Below are 19,055 nucleotides of genomic sequence, written 5' to 3' on the forward strand. Positions count from 1 at the left end.
TAGACTGTTCCTTTCACTGAGGAGTCAGGATGAAACTTGAATACAGAATTCTGCAAGTGTTGTGGTGGTGTTTTTTGTTCTTGCCAGATCTCCAGAAATTATCTCCTCCTCTTCCCATGGAGATCTAGGAGGATGCCTAAAAGGCCACCTAGACTAATCCCTCTTACTCCCACTCTCAGAATTTCAGGCAGGTGACTGTCTGAAGTACCCAGGATAAATAGTTATTTTTAGCTCTTCTTAAGTGGCACCCAAACCATACCAGACTGGCCACTAATCCTATTCCCAGTGACCTACAAAAAAAAGGAGAAGCCTCAGACTTTTCCCTAGAAGACCCAACACAATATTTTTAGGTTTTTTATTACATTGAAGGAGGAATGAGGAAGAAAGGTTAGAAAAGGTGGTATTTGGAGTGATCCTTGAATGATTTTAATAATAGCTTCCATTTATATGGCATTTTAAAGTTTGCAAAGCACTCTATATATGTATATAAAATCTGTCATGATCTCACAAAATTCTCCACAGTAGATATTGTTGTTCCCTTTTTACATATGAGGAAACTGAGTCTGACAGAGAATAAGTGACAGCAGACAAGTATCTAAAAGAGAATTTGAGCTCAGATCCTTCAGCTCCTCTGAATTGGGTGCTCTATGTGCTATGCCACCTAACTACCATGGTATAGAAATGTTTCTAAGATTCAGAGGCAAGGAGGGCATGCATGATGGGAAATGGAATGTCATATATGAAGAACAGCAAAAAGCTCAGTTTGAATCATCTGGAGAAGATGTCAAGGGAATAATGTATTAGTCTGGAAAGATAGGTTTTTTTAGTCACTAAAGAGGATTTTGTATTTTACCTTATAGCTAATAAGAACCAGAGTCCTTGAAGGCAGAGGCTCTGTCTTAGAATTTTTCTGTTCCCTCCCTCATCCCTACCCAATTATCTATAACAGTTCCCTTCATATTGACTGTTTAGTAAATAAAGAAGTGACCTTCTTTGGAGACTTGTTCCAAAATTCCAAATCCTTTTTATTTGAAAGGTCTTCCTCATGTATAATCATCTTCCCTACTTCAATTTCAATCCAACTGTATTGTTTCACATCCACTAGAGATGTAAACATCTGATCAGTAGCTTCAAAATCTTTTTTCCAAGCCGAGTCATCCCAGTTCCTGTTTCCTTCCATGCAAGGTGATTTTAAGGCTCTCTTTCTGTTTGGATCCAATACTTGAGTCATCAGTACAAGACTAAATAGTGATTGACTACATGTAATGAAGAGGAATAAACTTCCAGCTCACTAATTCTAGGGTATTAGGACACTTCCCTCTTAGAAGCCTTGAGACCCCATACTTCCTCCCTTTTCTATCCCATCATTGGCCCTAGAGCCAGATTCCATTGAGAGAAAACGCTGTCACTTATGACTTCAATCCTAAAATTCATTCCTTCTCTCCAGGCCTACAGTTCTCTCCCACCTTCCCCATCTCCTATCCTACCATCATCACGGAAGAGATCTCTCTCTGTAAGAATCCGTCCTTCCCAAAAAATCAAACTCCCCAAGACAGTCTTAAAGTCAATCCATGCCAGAAGGACCAGGAAGAGCTCACTCCTGTCCACTAGCCCCTCTACCATTGCCCCCCCATTCCCTAGAACTCTACTAATGGCACAGGCAGGCCCCCATGTAAGTGGTACTTTTCCTTGTGTCCATCAACACATGCAGATGAAAATGAGGGTCTGCCTTCTCCTATCCTTCCTCCCCTCCAGGGTCTCATCCTCTTGCCTTTGGGGGTGGCTCTTGGGGTAAGAAGCAATCAAGGAAGCTAAAAAGGCAAGAATGGGAGTAGTTGGTGCCTTAGGGAAAAGCTCTTGGACTGTAGACAGCCTTGTAATTTAATTTCCAGACTATAGAAAGGAGTTCTCATCCATCTATTAAGTGCTTGCCCTTGTTAAGCTCTTCTCTCTTCTCCTCCCACCCCCTACTTGCTGGAAAAGCTGTGGCCTAATTGAGTTATCATAAAGATAATAGCTGCTTCTCTATCTAGACCTTGGAAAAGAAACATCCATCTGAAAGTCACTTGGGCTCCAACCAGTCCCTCCATTCCTCCTCCACACACACACAAGCAGACCAGAGGCTAAGATTTTGGCACGCGGAGGAAATTTCCTGAGGGGAGGACTTAAGTGGCAGGGGAAGGCATTCTAGAAGATCAGTTGATGACATGAATGATCAGATAAACCTGCCAGGGCAGATGAAAAACAGTTCTACTACTCATACTCTCCAGAAGAAGGGTTCCCGTCTCCTCGTCCAAGCTAACCCAAAGGGAAAGTATAAAGAAAAAAGATACGTATGTACTTCCCCCAGAGTCATCTCTGTGGGATCTCTCTGTCTGGGGCCTCTGCCAAGAAGCAGCTCAGTGATGGCTGCATGTGAAATCAGGAGACCAAAGTTCAAATCTAGCTGTAAGACACTTATTTGTTATGTGTTCCTGAGCAAGTCACTTAACCTTTATCTACCTCATTTTCCTCAGGGGGGATAATAATAGCACTCCTAAGAGTGTTGTGAAAAGCAAATGAGATAATATTTGTAATGCATTTAGCACAGATCTGCTACATAGTGCTTAATAAAATGTTTATTTCCTTCCTTCTATTTTCCTTCCTTCTTTTTTTTTCTTTATACCTTCTCTAATATCTCTCTTTTCCTGAGCCCTCCATGAATAATATCAGTCTTCCATAAATATGAGTCCCTTTGGGAGAGGTAGGGAAGAACCACTTTTTGAATAGTACTTCATTTTTCCAGTTACATGTAAGAATAGTTTTCAATGTTCATTTTTGTAAGATTCTGAGTTCCAGATTTTTTTTCTCCCTCCCTTCCTTTCCTTCCACCTCTGTAAGACAGCCAACAATCTGATGTAGATTATCCATGTATACTCATTTTAAAACTTATTTCCATATTAGTCATGTTGTGAAGGAAAACTGAGAACAAAAGGGGAAAAAACTACAAAAGCAAACAAAGGAAAAACAAACCAAAAAACTGTGAAAATTATATGCTTTGATCCACATTCAATTTCTTTACTAGTTCTCTCTATTTTCCATCCCACGTCTATTAGAATTGTCTTGTATCAGTGTATTGGTGAGAACAAGTCCAAGACATCTGATCATCACATAATCTTGCCGTTACTGTATACAGTACTATCTTGGTTCTGCTCACTTCACTTAGCATCAATTCATGTAAGTCTTTCCAGGACTTTCTGAAATCATCCTGCTGATTGTTTCTTACACAACAATAATATTCCATAAATTTATATACCACAACTTATTCAGCCATTCTTCAACTGATGGGCATCCAGTTTGCAGTTTCTGGCCACTACAAAAAGGGCTGTCACAAACCTTTTTTGCACATACAGGTCCCTTTCCCTCCTTCAAGATCTCTTTGATACAAGCCCAGTAGTGACACTGTTGGTTGCACAGTTTGGTTACCCTTTGCACATAGTTCCAAATTGCTCTCCAGAATGTCTGTATCAGTTCACAAGGGAACCTCTACCTGAGAACTCTGTGGATCTAGGTACCCTGTAGAGGTCTAGGCCCTCTGTAGCATCTGTCTATCCAGAGGCTCTGCAGATGTAGGCCACTCTGTAGATGTGGGCCCTTCTCCTAACTTCCCTTTATCATCTCATCATCTTCCCCGCTTCAGTTTCAACCCATTTTCACTGGCTTTGCACCCATCAGAGAAGCTGATCAGTAGACTCTAAGATGCCTCAGTCTTCCTTTTCTCCGGGCTGACTCATCCCAACTCCTCAACCAGGTGTTATTCACGATTCGTCACTCTCTCACCCTCTCTCTCCACTTGATTGCTTAGTCTTGCCTTCACAACATCTCTCACATACACTCCCTTGTCTCCTCTGGCACTGCCATCACCCTGGTTTGGGCACTCCTCCCCTCAAGTCTGGATTCTTGCAATAGCCAGCTGATTGTTCTCTAATTCACCCTCCACTGAGCTGCCAAAGTGATCTTCCTAAAGTGCACTTCTGAACATGTGAGCCCTCAAAAATCATACTGATTCCCTGTCATCTTTAAAATCAAATAAAAAATCATCTTTTGGGCACTAAAAGCCCTTAATGACTTATCCCACCTTCCACTCTTTCAATACCTTAAGCCCTTCACACATACACACACACACACACACACACACACACACACACACACACACACGCACACAAAAGCTATTCAGAGACACTGGCCTCTTGGCTACTGCCATCTCCCAACATGAGACTTTTTTTACTGGGTGTCCCTCAGATCTGGAATTTTCTTCCTTATCCTCTCTCCCTCCTGGTTTCCTTCAAATTGCAGCTAAAATTTCACCTTCTACAGGAATCCTTTCTTGATGTCCCTTAATTCTAGTGTCTTCGGTTTAATGATGATCTTCAACTTCTCTTGTATATGACTTGTTTGTATATGATGGTGTTCATGCTCATATTGTGAGCTCCTTGAGAGCAGGGACTATATTTTGACTTTCTTTGTATCCTCACCACTTAATACAGTGCCTGGAACATCTTAATAAATGTTTATCAGCTGACTGATTCTCTTCTTGGGTCCACTGTGGAGCTGGGGCCCCTGTGGGGGTCTTTCTGTTTAAGCCCTCTGTGGGTCTGGGTTCCTCTATAAAATCTCTTTCTTGCCTAGGACCTTCTGATACAAGTGCAACAAGCTCCCAGTCTCTCCTCCTTCTATTAGAAAAACGAAAGGCTATGAGAGTGGGAGCTCCACAGATAGAGACAAGAATAAACTTAGATAATTTCAAATAAGACAGTGTGGGGACCATATGGAAAGAGTCTCATGACTGGAGCATGTTTCATTACATCTGTCAGCACTGATCCTGTGGGAAGCAGTGGGTTGTGGATATATGATAAGAAACTGGGGCAAAAATATCATGGCACAACAGGGAAATTGGGGGTCTGGACTTAGTGATAGGTCAGCAGTCAATCAGAGGTCCAGATGCAAACACAAAATAAAATTTATGGCAAAATAGTGGTGATTCATGAAGATAAGCAAAAAGGCCTTGCTGGGTAGGCAGTCAGACAGAATTCAAGCTACATATAATGAAGGGCAAGGCAAGGTGAGCAGTCAGATGCATGGAAGACAATTAGGATTTTCATAGGACCTGATGAGTAAGAATAGATGGAAGACACTAAAAACCAAGGATCTGTGCCCCAAGAGAAGTTTTTTTTTTTTAAATACGTTTCCCACTGAGGCAAGAACCAGTCCTTGGACAGAGGTATTCCAGAGTCCATAGGGAAGTAAGGATAGATTTTCACAATTTCATTTGCTTCTTTTCTTCTCTTGCCATGTTTGTCTAGTTCCCCCCCTGATTCAACCCTTTGAGTTTCCCCCTGCCTCCATCGGACAGCTGCTCTACATTCCCTGTGTGGTCTCCTCTGGGGACATGCCGATCCGGATCACCTGGAGGAAGGATGGCCAAGTAATCATCTCCGGCTCAGGGGTGACCATTGAGAGCAAGGAATTCATGAGTTCCCTCCAGATCTCCAGCGTCTCCCTCAACCACAATGGAAACTACACCTGCATTGCCAGCAATGATGCTGCCACTGTCAGCCGTGAACGGCAGCTGATTGTGCGAGGTGAGACCCCCTGTAGGAGAAGGGCAGGAGATGATGGGAAAGAGAACAGACACGATCCCATGGTCCTAGGGATAGGGGAACTGTGATTGACTGTTGGGCTAACTTCTCTTGATCGTGACTTGTAAAGATCCTCAATTGTATCAGGAAGTTAGGGGGGATAGACTCTTGATTTCTGAAGTACAGGGAAATAAGTTTCAGCCCTGTCCGCGAGATGTGGCCATGGGTGACCCTGACACTGGAAAGGGTGGTTTCTTCTCCCTTACGGTTCAGATAGAAGCTCTAAGCAAGCTTGTCTTGGTAGTTACTGATCCACTAAACCTTTCTCCTCCCCTCTGCTCACCCCAACTCCCCTAGTCCCACCTCGTTTTGTGGTGCAGCCCAACAACCAGGATGGTATTTACGGCAAAGCTGGAGTTCTGAACTGTTCCGTGGATGGCTACCCACCTCCCAAGGTCATGTGGAAGCACGCCAAAGGTAGGCACTGGGGCCTCAGTTATGAGTTATTTCAAGAAGAGTGCAGAGACCCCAGACTAAGAAGGTTCTAATACAGGAATGAATGCATAGCATTTATGAAGTGCTTACTTTGTATGAGATACGGTGCTAGGACTGAGGATACAACACAAAATGGTGACCAGGGAAGGAGGCTTTTTTGGTCTGGGGAGATGCAGCAATGGTGAGTGGGATTGTTATCTGACATTCTATCCAGAATCAATGGTAGTTTTGATTTGATTATGGTTTCCAAAACAAGAAATGGAAAACAGGAGAGCAGGGGTAAGGGAGGGGAGGCGGGGATGAAAGTACAAAAAGAAAGGGAGGCTCCTGAATAGCAACAAGATGGATGCTTAGAATGTGGCTGGGGTGGGCAGCTGAATGGAATGAGAAGCCTGATTTTGTATTTCTGCCACTCATTCATTCCACAATAAAGCTCAAGGTAGGAGTACCAAATTTGAGAGAATTAAGTGCACTCAAGATGGACATTGCCTCTATTTGCCTACCCCAATACAAACTGGAGAAGAACCTCCAGGCTCCGAAATGAAAATAAACTTGCCTTTCTCTACCTGGATTTTTCTTTTTCTTATGATGTATCTTATTCTGTGATACTACCACCAGCTGGCCCCATACAACATATGTGGAAAGCACATATTCCTGTATCTATATATAATTTCTAGCAAATTCTGCTAAAATCTATGTGGCCCAGAGGTCCTAAGGCTAAGATCGAAAAAGTTTTCTCTAAATTTCTTCCTAGAGTCAAAGGCTTAGACTTTCCAGCAAGGTGAGAATCTGAATCCAAACATATTCAAGTAGGGATAGTATAAGGTTATCCCTTCCACATCACAGTTATGATATATTGTGGGTTGGCTTAAGAAATTAAATGAAAAATACTTTAACATATTTAACATGTTATGGGACTACCTGCCATTTAGGGGAGGAGGTTTAGGGAAGGAGGGGAAAAGTTGGAACAGAAGTTTTTGCAAGGGTCAGTGTTGAAAAATTACCCATGCATATGTTTTATCAATAAAAAGCTATAAGAAAAAAAAGGAATTAAATAAAAATTTGGGGGAGTTTTGCAGAAGCTGCAGATGACAGAAAAAATGTAGAGATTCAAAATGCATAAAATATGTATATAATATTCTACAATATCAACATATGTTATCTTTTCATACCATTATAATTCAGCATTCTTTGTATGGCAAAAAAAATTTATATGTATTTTCCAGATCACGAGGGCATTGCATCCTTTAGCCACATAATGTGGAAAGGACAATTATACTAGAAAAGAAATTGACCTGAAAATTAAAAGGTCTGAGTTCCAGTCTTCAGTTAAATGTTTGACTTGAAGGAATCCAGGGCTTTTACCTCTCCAGGCTTCAATTTCCTTGTATGTAAAATGAGAAGTTTTATTTTAGTGAGCTCTAAAGTCCTTAATTAGGTGATTCTATAAAGCTATTTCTCTCTCAATCATCTGCACCACAGATTTTCTCTCTTCCTAGTCTCTGATCAACTCACATAAGATCACAGTCTGTCAGCTCTCAGTGTCCCTCCTCAAGCCTAGCCATGACTCATGGACCCCTTTGACCTTAGGTTAAATTCATTTTCTAAGAATGCTGCTGAAATTATCAGAAAGGGATTTCTTAGGGGGCCTGAAAGACAATATCTCTGGGAGTCAATGGAAAAGGCAAGAGCTAGAGCTCATAGTACAAAATGTTGGGCATATCCCCAAGCAGCATCCTTTGGTATTTAAGCTGGGGAGCCTAAAAAGGTCTGTCCCTTCTACAAAACCTTCTTGAAAATTTGCTTTCTTAGCTAACATGTTCTTTCATCAATAATGCCTATAAGAGGAAGCTTGAGAGACAATATGATGCAGTGGAAAGAACACTGATCTTGTAATTAGATCTGGGTTCAAATCCCAGCTTCAATTCTTGTTATATATAACTTTGGTCAACTCAACTAAACTCTTTTATCAATCAGTAGTTATTAGGCACCTATTTTATGGCCAGGTACTGTGCAAGTCTTTGGAAATTTGCAGACAAAAGGGAAATAGGCCTTGTCCTCCAGGAACTTAGATTTTTTTCTAAGCCTCAGTATCTCCTCTGTAAAACAATACTAAAACTACCTCCTTTGCAAGGTTTTTTGCTTGTTGGTTTTGATGTTTTGGGGGGGAGTGGGAGAAGATAGGAAACTATAAATTTTAAGGCATTATAGCAATCTGTAGTGCCTTTGGTTATTAAGAGGCTTGAAGTTCTGCTTTTGATGTAGAATCTTTGTGGCTTCAGTCTATTTCTTAAGTTTACCATTGTCTGCCATTGGTCAAGAGGTGTCTAAATGATTAATGTGTGTCTCTTAACCTCAAAAAATATTTCCCCATTGGTTTCTGTCCAGAAATGAATCTGAGCAAATCCCCAATGCTAATGTCCTCCATGAGCTTAAAGTTGCCAGCCTCTAGTATTTATCTGTTTTTGGAAGCATTATCAACAAGATGATTTGGTGGGATGGAGTAACAAATCAGGAGAGCCTTTATAAAGGATTCCTCCTCTCTGATATAAAGCTACACTTGGACTTGTCCAGTCTACATAATACTCCACAAGAGATACTTCACGTTCCCAGATGTTACTTATTTACCCGCTGATTCCTTCTCTTTGGATTTGCTTCTAGGCAGTGGGAACCCTCAGCAGTACCACCCTGTTCCACTCACAGGGCGCATCCAGATCCTTCCCAACAGCTCACTGCTGATCCGACATGTGCTGGAGGAGGACATCGGCTATTACCTCTGCCAGGCCAGCAATGGTGTGGGCACCGACATCAGCAAGTCCATGTTCCTCACCGTCAAAAGTGAGTTCTCTAATTTCCAAACACTCACCTCTCTATTGTCTCCCTGCCCAGACCTAACTTGGTCCTTATCTCTAAGTTATTATCATTTCATCCAGAGGGGGGGAGGGAAAAGGGTGGAACCAATGGAGAGTCTCCAAATTATGAGAAATGAAGTCCCTCAAATGGATGTTTCTTTGAGCCTTCTAAGAACAAAGCATCTTGGAGGAGTTCAGACCCTAGACATCTCCCACAGGAAGAAGCTTATGGTGGATTCTTATTTATACCACATAGAGAGTGTGTATATTGTTTAGTGTTGTATTTGTGTCTTATAGATGCATATCATACAGCATAGTTATGTCAATTAATATATCTGCTTAATAAATCATATTCATAAGACATAATAACATAGAACATAGTTTGAAAGAACAGAGGGAAAAGTCAGCTCTTTCACTAAATAGCTATGATTTTTTTTTTAAAGCCACTTCATTTCCTTGGACCTAGTGCTATTTGTAAACTGAAGTGTTTTTTTGGCAGCTGAAAATAGTGACTATTGTGATTTCACCATTCTAAGAAATAGTGTGAACAGTGACACAGAAGTCAAACCCATTTTGCTTAGAGAGCAGGACACATTTAGGTGTTGCCTTTTTCAAATAAAAGTTGTATCCTAAACGGAGGCAACATCCTTGGCATTATACTAAGTATTATAAAGTATATTACCTAGAGAAAATGTTCTCTGATTCTGGGAATTTAGAATTCAGTTTAGATAACCCAAGCAGCAGTCAAAGGGTAAATGAATAGAAGTGACTATGAAATGAAACTAAATCCAAACCACCAGTCTCACTACTTTATAGTCATGTCTTTTATATATTGAGGTCTAATATTTCAGAAGGTATAGGACCTTCTCTGCATGGTTACTCACCCTCCAGCCACAGATGGCAATCCTTCCATACCTTTGACAGTCTTTATGAGCTGTAACAGCTTATCTTCCTTGTGGGGGGCAGGTAGGTGGCACAGTGGATAGAGCACCAGCCTTGAATTCAGGAGGACCCGAGTTTATTAAACCCAGCCTCAGAAAAAAATAAAAACAAAATAAAATAAATAATCTTCCTTGTGATAAGTCTTTCTGAACTTGACTAAACTAGTCCTGGGATACAGATAAATAGTCTGTTTCTGGGCGATTCCATTGTGCTGAATTTGGAGTCCGTGGACCTGGGTTCAAATCTCAGCTTACCTCTTAGGATCTGTGTTAAAGGGAAGCTGCTTCATCTGTGTCCATTGTCCAATTAAGAAGTTAATCTAGATGATCATTAAAGTTACTTCTGATTCTGAGCCTTTGATGATCACTAATGTACTCCAACTACAAATCCCATGAGCCTTTGTATACAAATCAGTGTTTAAGAAGAGAAAAGGAAAGGAGGTTCTGATCTACCAGAGAATAGAATAATCACCTACCATGTGCCAGGTACTGTATTAAGTGCTTTACAGATATTGTCTCATTTGATCCTCACAACAACTCTGAGAGGTAGGTACTATTCTTACCCCCATTTTACAACTGAGGATACTGAAGCAAATAGGATTAGATGACTTACTCAGGCTCATACAACTGGTAAAGTTGGGAACTCATGTCTTGCTGACTCCATCACTTTATGCACCATGTCACCACCTAGCTGACCAAGAAAAGATTCCTGATTTCTCTTCCCATATTCTTCTACTGATTCAAAATAGAATCAGTACCCAACATCTCTGTTCCCACTTTCCTCATCTATAAAATGAGGGGAGTAGATATGGCCTCTCAGGTCCCTTACGACCCAAACATCCTAATTCAAGTCACCTCAGCACTCTGTGTCCCAGTTTCCTCCTCTGTCAGATGGAGATAATAATACCTGCCCTACCTACCACATAGAGTTGTGAAGAACAAATGAGATAACAAATGTAAGTATATTTTAAAAGTGAAAATAGCAATACAAATGAAAGGACTTTTTTATACTCTTCTCCCCATCCCTTACCCACCATCATTTTTTAAAGATCTGTGATTTCATCGATATAGGGAACTCCTAGAAAAGACATGCCGGCTTACTGATGGAAACAGTACTACCTTTACAATTTACAGTTTTAAAGAGTTGCCTAGAGCACTAAGAGTTTACCAGGGTCACACAGTCATACGTGCTGGAGGTGAGATTTAAATCCAGCTCGTCATGGCTCCATGCAATTTCTCTATCCACAGTCCTCTTAACTTAACTTAATATTGACGTTATATTTTATAAATATGTCCTCATTGTACTGTATTCATAGAACATAGGATTATTAACATTACTTGGTAAATTCAATTCAATTAAATAAACATTTCTTTAATATCCATTCTGTCCAAGGTCATACAGTGTCTTTTGATGCATAATCATAGCATAGAAATAACTTTGGGAACTAGAAAACTTTGCCACTAGAGCATAAGTTCTGGCAGGTTCTGTCAGGCAGGAAAGACTAGAAGTATGGTCCCAGTGATAGAGTGAGACCACCTTGATAAGTACAAAGTAGTATATCCCTAGTAGGTTGGTCATTTGGTAAATATCCCTGAAATCCATGTGACTCCCTTCTGTTTCTAAAGTGACAGATTGTCAGAAAAGGGGATCAGAGAATGTCAAGAAATATAATTTTTAAACAATCTACAAATATCAAGTTAGCCATTGTTACTCTAAATGTAAAAAAAAAAAAACTCTCATCCAGTAATCAATACATGGGTGTCCCGCTGGAAGAACTGAATTATTAAATCTTAACATTCTTGCAATAAGTGAAATAAGAAGAAAGAAGGGAAGAAATTCCTTGGGAAGACAAATAAAGGAATTATCAAAAATGGTTTTGTTATGCACCCAAAGAAAAGAAAAAACATGATTCTTAGGATACTTGATCATTTCATAATGCAGTTCACATGAAAACTGTATGTAAAAAGACCAATATAAAAATAATTAAGCTTATCTACCAATATCTGTTACAGATGATGAAAAGATAGAGGAATTTTTTTTAAAAATTCATTAAGAGCCTCCAAATTAAATCAACATACACTTTGATATTCGGTGACTAGGTGAAAATGGCTAGAAATATATTGAAATATGAGTCATGAAGAAAAAATGAGTGAAGGCAGAAACTAGTAGGCTACACAGAAACCTGACATCTCTAAATCATGAATACTTTCTTCAAGGAAAGAACCAGTGGATACTGAATATGACAAACACTTAGTAACATCACACAAATAAAAAAAGAAATTAATTCTATTTTGATAGGCAGGAAATGACACATTACTGACGTGGGCATCATCCCTGAATAATCTGTTTTTGTACACTCATACCTCTAATTTGTTAAAAAGAAAAATTAATTCAAAGCCAGAAAAAAGAACAATTTTTTTAAATGTGTGACATACCATCAAAATAAATACAACCTGACCTTTTGAAATAAGTTATTGATATCAACAAACTGGAAATGAATAACAGCACTTATATAATGGCAAATATATTTAACCACTGTAAATAAATTGCCATAACCAGAAGAATCTAAAATCTGACAATCAGCAAGCAATAAACTTACTCATCAAGATGAAAAATGTAGTAACTGAAAGTAATGTCAGTCTCAATATAAACACACTTGTAAGATCTCGTGGTGAAGGTTAATGGTAATAAGATCAACTCACAAAACAACACAAAGCAGTGGAAGAAACATTGTTTTTAAGAAATCTTGAAATAAGATCTCACTAAACAAGTTATCTCCAGGATATTTAAGGATAAAACTGGAAAGATGGCATTAAATCAAAAATGGAAAAGATCTGCAGAAATTTTTATAACAACAATTTTCTAACCATGAAGGACAGTGGAGACACCATATATATACTCTAATGACTTTACAATCCCAATGTGCTTACAGAGAATTTGGAAATGGCATAGAATAGGATAAAGATGGGAAAAGCAGCTTTGTTGTTCAGTCATTGTTCAGTCATGTCTGACTCTTCATGACTCTGTTTAGGGTTTTCTTGGCAAAAATACCCAGCGTGATTTGCCACTTCCTTCTCCTGCTTATTTGACAGATGAGGAAACTGAGGCAAATAAGGTTAGGTGACTTGCCCAGAATCACACAACTAGGAAGTGTCTGAGACTACATTTGAACTCAAGAAAATGAGTCTTTCAGATTCTAAACCTGTCGTGTTATCCATTGCACCAATTTAACTACCCTAAAGCAACTTGATTAGACTATTTATAAATATGAATGTTCTTATTCATAAAGGTATCTCCCAAGCAATTGTCAAAATTATAGAAGATTCCCTAAAAGATTTAATTATAAAGCCAGGCATAGTGGTACACACTTGTAGTCCCTGAACCTGGGTAGACTGAGACTGATGGATCCCTAAAATTCAGGAGTTCTGACTTGCAATAGACCTAAGCTGATCAAGTATGTGCATTAAATCCAATATCAAAATGGTAACTCTCCTGGGAAGAGGACCCTTGGATGCCCAAATAGAAGCAGAAAAACAAAACAGGTTAAAGTTATTATGCCAATTATTATTATTATTATTTGTAAGAGTGACTGTTGTTCTTTCAGCCTGAAAAAAAAAAAAAGGATATTGGAAAGAAAGAGAGAAAGGGAAGAAAAAAGAAAGAAAGGAAAGAAAAGATAACTTTGCTTACTGAGCTTCCATTAATATGAATGAAAGCATAAAATAAGGAGATATATGCCCACCAAAAGTGTTTGCTGTTGCTTTGGAGAGGACTCGCTGCATTCCAAATTTTTAAATATGTATAATAAAGATATAGTATATCTTATAAACATATAGATATGTAATATATATGATATACTACAATTATATGTAATGTTCTAATGTATAATAATATACAACTATATTATATGTCATATTGTAATATTTATATTATATCTATTATATAATATAATAATTATAAATTCATATCATATAATATTTTATATATACCAGGTCATCCAAGTATTTCCATTTGCAAAGTATATTGATGTCTTAATCAATCCCCAAAACACAATAGATCATCCTAAATAAAAGCTATACTGATTCCAGAGAATTTGACCTAATCATCCATAGAAGAAAAACCAAATGGATAAAGAATGCCTCTTGTCCACTCCATGTTATATGAAATTGAAGGAAAATTAATTAGGCCAAAAATTTAACTGAATGAAAGTTGCCTTTGGAAAACTGCATCCTTTTAAGCTTCCCCATGGGAAAAAAGACCTGTGTTTCCAATACCAGTATTCTTCAGTTGAAGTTTTATGTCTATATGTCGTAGAATGTTAAAAATTTCTGAAAATCTGAATCTGAATATCACTGAAAGGGCAATAGAGAGGCCCATGGCAGACTATAACTCATTACAAATAGAAGATTACACAGGCAAAGTTCTATAAAGGATGTAAACAAAGTTCAAAAAGATGTGCTGGTGATATGGAGAAGATGAGGTAAATAACTTATGGACAAGATGCAAATTCCATTACTATCCTCAGGGTGTCAGGACAATTCAAGGAAGGTACCCACCACATTGAGTGTAGGGACCCAAACATATGAGAGCAGAGAGACTAGAATTCCTGAAATCTGTAGAGAACATTGTTTTGGCATGAAAGGAATGCAAAATACAAAGATTCTCCTATTCTGCCCTCAAGGAACTCACAGGAAGGAATATAAGAAGTATACATTCAATAGATAGATAGATAGATAGATAGATAGATAGATAGATAGATAGATAGATAGATAGATAGATAGATAGACAGACATATTCATATATACATCTATTTGTAAGTATATTTATATGCATTCAAAACATATAGAAAGAAATACAGGATAATTTCAGGAGTAAAACTACTAAAAACTGATGGTTCAGAAAAGGCTTTTATAGGGGTGGTATTTAAGCTGTGCTTTGAAGAAAACTACGAATTTACAAGGTAGAGGTAAAGAGGAAATACATTCCAAATATAGACACCATTTAGGCATAAGCATGGAGAGCCAAAATAGAATATTGTGTATGGGAAAATAGCTAAAAGGCCATTCTTGCTAAAATGGAAAATGTGTGAAGTGACATGAAAAAAGGCCAAAAAGCTAACTAGGTTCCAGTTTGTAAAGACCTTAAAATGTCTCTTGGAATATTCTGTGTTTTACTTTAGAGATAATGGGGAACTATTGAAGATTTTTGAGTGAGAAGTGTTAAGGATGGAGAATTGACATAGGTCTGTATTTAAGGACAATCTGTGGGTATATGCATCGGGATAACATTGCCATTATATAATCTTACCCATATTTTAATTTGTCTATATGCAAAACACGTATAATGGGTTCCCAGGACCAGCTTTCAAAGGAACATTCTCCAATGCTGGGGCAGTAAATGGATGGTATGTCTTCTCTCTTGGATGATGGGAAAGGTTTAAAAGAGGGGTGGGGAACGTCCATCTCGTGGGCTCTATAAAGCCCCTGAAATCATTTGCTAAGGCAACGAAAGGCAAGGATGATCTGAAAGCTATAACCACTGAGTTCTATAAATTGATAATTTTGTATGGCCCGCAAATGATGTTATAAATATCTTTGGCAGCAAAACGTTTCCCCCATCCCTGGTTTAGATCAGAAATGTCCAGGTTCTGTGTCAAACCGGCCAAGGAGGGCCTGGGAGTTCCCTTCCTTTCCGCCATGGCACAGTCCTCAATCATCTCTGTGCAGCTCAGGACCCAGAAGCCTGGGTGATGAATGCAGAGGGAGCGCAGGGGCTGGAATCCCTGCCCCAGGGAGCAGCTTCCCTTACATTATCAAAAAGCACTTTGTCCTTCATAAAAGTAGGCAATCAATCTGCACGGCCCAGCCAAAGAAAGAGGGGAAGGAAAGAGCCTGGCTGATTCTGCCTGTGCAGGGAGAAACCTTATTGAAATTAGGCTCTTTATCTGATGCTTATCTTCCTCCTGTCAGCCAGAGAGATAAGCTCTCACTCTGAGATCCGTTTTTCTTGTCATTTCCTTTTCTTCTGAGAATGAGGGGATTCCCGCATCTGCTGCTGGATTGCAGGTACCTTCTGGCACCTGGGGTCTCCCAGGAGTCTCTACCATGGAAGTCCACTGGTTGGGATAGAGTGTAGTCATAATCAGCCAGGGGTCTGCCCTCCGTGCTGAAAAGTAAGGGGCACTAACACATGTACATTGGCTCTCAGGGGCTGTCTTTCCTGCATTTTACTCACAATTTTTCTCATCAACACTTAGTCACTCACAAGCCATCATAGTTTGTTGCTTTGAGCTCCCCCCCTTTCCCTGTATCTCCCAGGACAATCACAGTGCCTGACACACAGCAGGTGCTTAATAAATCCGTGTGGACTTATTGACCACCCTGCCGGATCCTTCTCAAGCCTGGACATTCTGCTAGCCACTCTTTCCACTTTCCACCAGCAGCAGCTCTAGAACCAAGTCAGTAATGGAGGAAACAGTGAGTTAGTACCTGGGAGCACTGGGTATGGAAGTTGGAAAAGAGCCAAGAAAACCAATGTGGCTGGATCATAAAATGTGTAGAAGGGAGGTCAGAGGACTAGAAAGATAGGAAGGGACCAGGTTCCAGAGTACCCTACCCTACCTTTCTATCTTTTTATATCCTTCCTCTTATAAGATCCTGGATTTACCCCAGGTTAACCCCCTCATCTCAGAGATGAGCAGCTGAGCCCAAGAAGGGTATCCCGTTTCTGGAGTATGTCTTTGTATTTCTGTACCGGTACTTGACATCTAGTAAATGCTTGATAAATACTTTCTCATTCATGCATCTGTATGTAAAAGTGGTGTATGAGAGCTGGTTGATTTTGTGCAATGGGGCTTGAGAGATCATTTTTTAAAAGTAGAGTACTGTGAACCCTGACCTTGAAACTTATCCTAAGCTCACCTCAGTCTTGAGCACCCTTTTTGGCCAGTCCCTTGCTTACTCTATTTGTGCTGAAAAAAGGAAAAAAGAAAGAAAGAAAAGGAGGAACAATGGTATTGGTGCAGAGGAGAGCATGAAGAGAAGAGGAATAGAGTGGTGAATAGTGTGATACTTTAGATTTAACCCAGGGAAGACCCCAGCTCAAATTCTATCAGGAATACTTCCTGAGTGGAAGTTAGTTAGTTTATTAGTTCCATTCATTTCTCTGAGATTCAGTTTCCTTCTCTGTAAATTAGGGATAATAACACCTATCTCCCAGGATGGTTGGGAAGCTCAAAGGAAATAATGGAGTAAAGTGCTTTGCAAATCCTAAAATGCTATATAAATGTCAGCAATTTTTTTCTTTTTTCTTAATTTTATTATTTTTTATTTTCAAAACATATGTATGGATAATTTTTCAACATTGACCCTTGCAAAACCTTATGTTCAAAATTTTTCCCTCTCTTCCTTCCATTTCCTCCCCTAGATGGCAAATAATCCAATATATATTAAAAATATATGTCAAATGCAGTATATGTATACATATTTATACAATTATCGTTCAGCTATTATTTTTAAAAGGAGGGGTGGAACTGGAATCAGAGAGTCTGGGTATTAATTGCAGCTTTGCTCTTTACTATCTGGTAGCTCTTCAAGTAGGTCACTTTTCCTTTCTTGGACTCAGATCTTCCTCTATAAAATGTGAGACTTGGTCTAAGATCCTTTTCTGTTATAAATCTATAGTCCTCTGAAAGGGGAGAGCTAGTGATGCAGTGGGTAGAGTGAATGCTAGGTCAGAGAGGTCAGGAAGATTCATCTTTCTGAGTTCAGATCTGGTCTCAGACACATACTGGTTTTGTAATCCCGGGATAGTGACTTAACTCTATTTGCCTCAGTTTGCTCATCTGTAAAATGACCCAGGGAAGGAAATGTCAAATCACTCCAGATATCTTTGCCAAGAAATCCCCTTGGGTCATCATGAAGAGTCAGACATGACTGAAAAATGGCTGAAAAACAACATGAAAGGAGATGGAGGCAAGCAGAGATAAAAGTGGGACATGTGCTCTGGAACCTATCCCCTTTCTACCTTTCCAATCTCCTGACATCTTACTCCCTTCACTCACTCTTTGATCCAATTCTGCTGACCTACTTACAATTCCTCCAAGATAACCATTCCATCTCTCATTTCTTTGCCTTTGCATTGGCTCCATATTTAGGATGCTCTGCCACTTTACCACTACCTTTTACTTCCCTCAGCTGCATTCAAGACGCAGCTCAAAGCCCACCTTTTTGCAAGAGGCCCTTCTAGTCCCTCCAGTGACTGGTGCCTTCTTCTCCCAGATTGCTTTCATCTCTTCTCTCTATATCTTATATGTCCCTAATTCTCTATACATTATGTCCCCATTAAAATGTTAGCTTCTTGAAGGCAGGGAAGGGAAGGAAGCATGGCTGGAGTGGGCCAGTTTCTAAAATGAAGGCCCCCCAGAAGACTTTACTTACTAGTGGAACATACGCTAGTGATGTGATATTCAAAGATCACTTTGGGGCCGCTAGGTGGCGCAGTGGATAGAGCACCAGCCCTGAATTCAGGAGGACCTGAATTCAAATTTGGTCTCAGACACTTAACACTTCCTAGCTGTGTGACCCTGGGCAGGTCACTTAACCCTAGCCTCAGGAAACAACAACAACAACAAAAGATCAGCTTACAAAGAATAGGGTTCCATTTTTCTTAAGTATGATGAAAGTCAATACAATACAATACTGACTGTATCAGTAAAAAGGAAATAACAGGAGATGTTGTGAAGGTAGAAAGGACTAGATTTGGTAATTACCTGGATATGTGGGCAGAGTGAGAGTAAAGAGCAGAGGATGAGACCACAATTGAGAGCTAAGAGGATACTGGTACCCTCAACAGTAATAAGGAAGGTAAGAAGAGAGAAGAATTTAGAGTAAAATATAAGAAGTCCTTTTTTTTTCATTTTTCCCTTTTGATCTGATTTTTCTTGTGCAGCATGATAAATGTGGAAATATGTATAGAAGAATTACACATGTTTAACATATATTGGATTGCTTGTTATCTGGGGAGGAGTGGGGGAAGGGAAAGAGAAAATTTTGAAACACAAAGTTTTGCAAGGGTGAATGTTGAAAACTATCTTTGTACGTATTTTGAAAATAAAAGGCTATTATTTTAAAAAGAAAAAAATTAAGTT

General features: G+C 39.3%; 1 protein-coding gene across 2 annotated transcripts in view; it reads left to right on the plus strand.

Annotated features, from left to right (window-relative positions):
- Positions 1-19,055, plus strand: part of DSCAML1 (DS cell adhesion molecule like 1) — a 489,982-nt gene that overhangs the window by 384,423 nt on the left and 86,504 nt on the right. For both annotated transcript variants that reach the window (XM_074304150.1, XM_074304151.1), the window contains 3 exons: positions 5,343-5,621; positions 5,976-6,095; positions 8,775-8,951. In XM_074304150.1, coding sequence (XP_074160251.1) covers positions 5,343-5,621; positions 5,976-6,095; positions 8,775-8,951 — 576 coding nt within the window. The remainder of the gene's footprint in view (positions 1-5,342; positions 5,622-5,975; positions 6,096-8,774; positions 8,952-19,055) is intronic.

The sequence above is a fragment of the Sminthopsis crassicaudata genome, chromosome 3, assembly GCF_048593235.1.
Source record: "Sminthopsis crassicaudata isolate SCR6 chromosome 3, ASM4859323v1, whole genome shotgun sequence".
Lineage (NCBI taxonomy): Eukaryota > Metazoa > Chordata > Mammalia > Dasyuromorphia > Dasyuridae > Sminthopsis > Sminthopsis crassicaudata.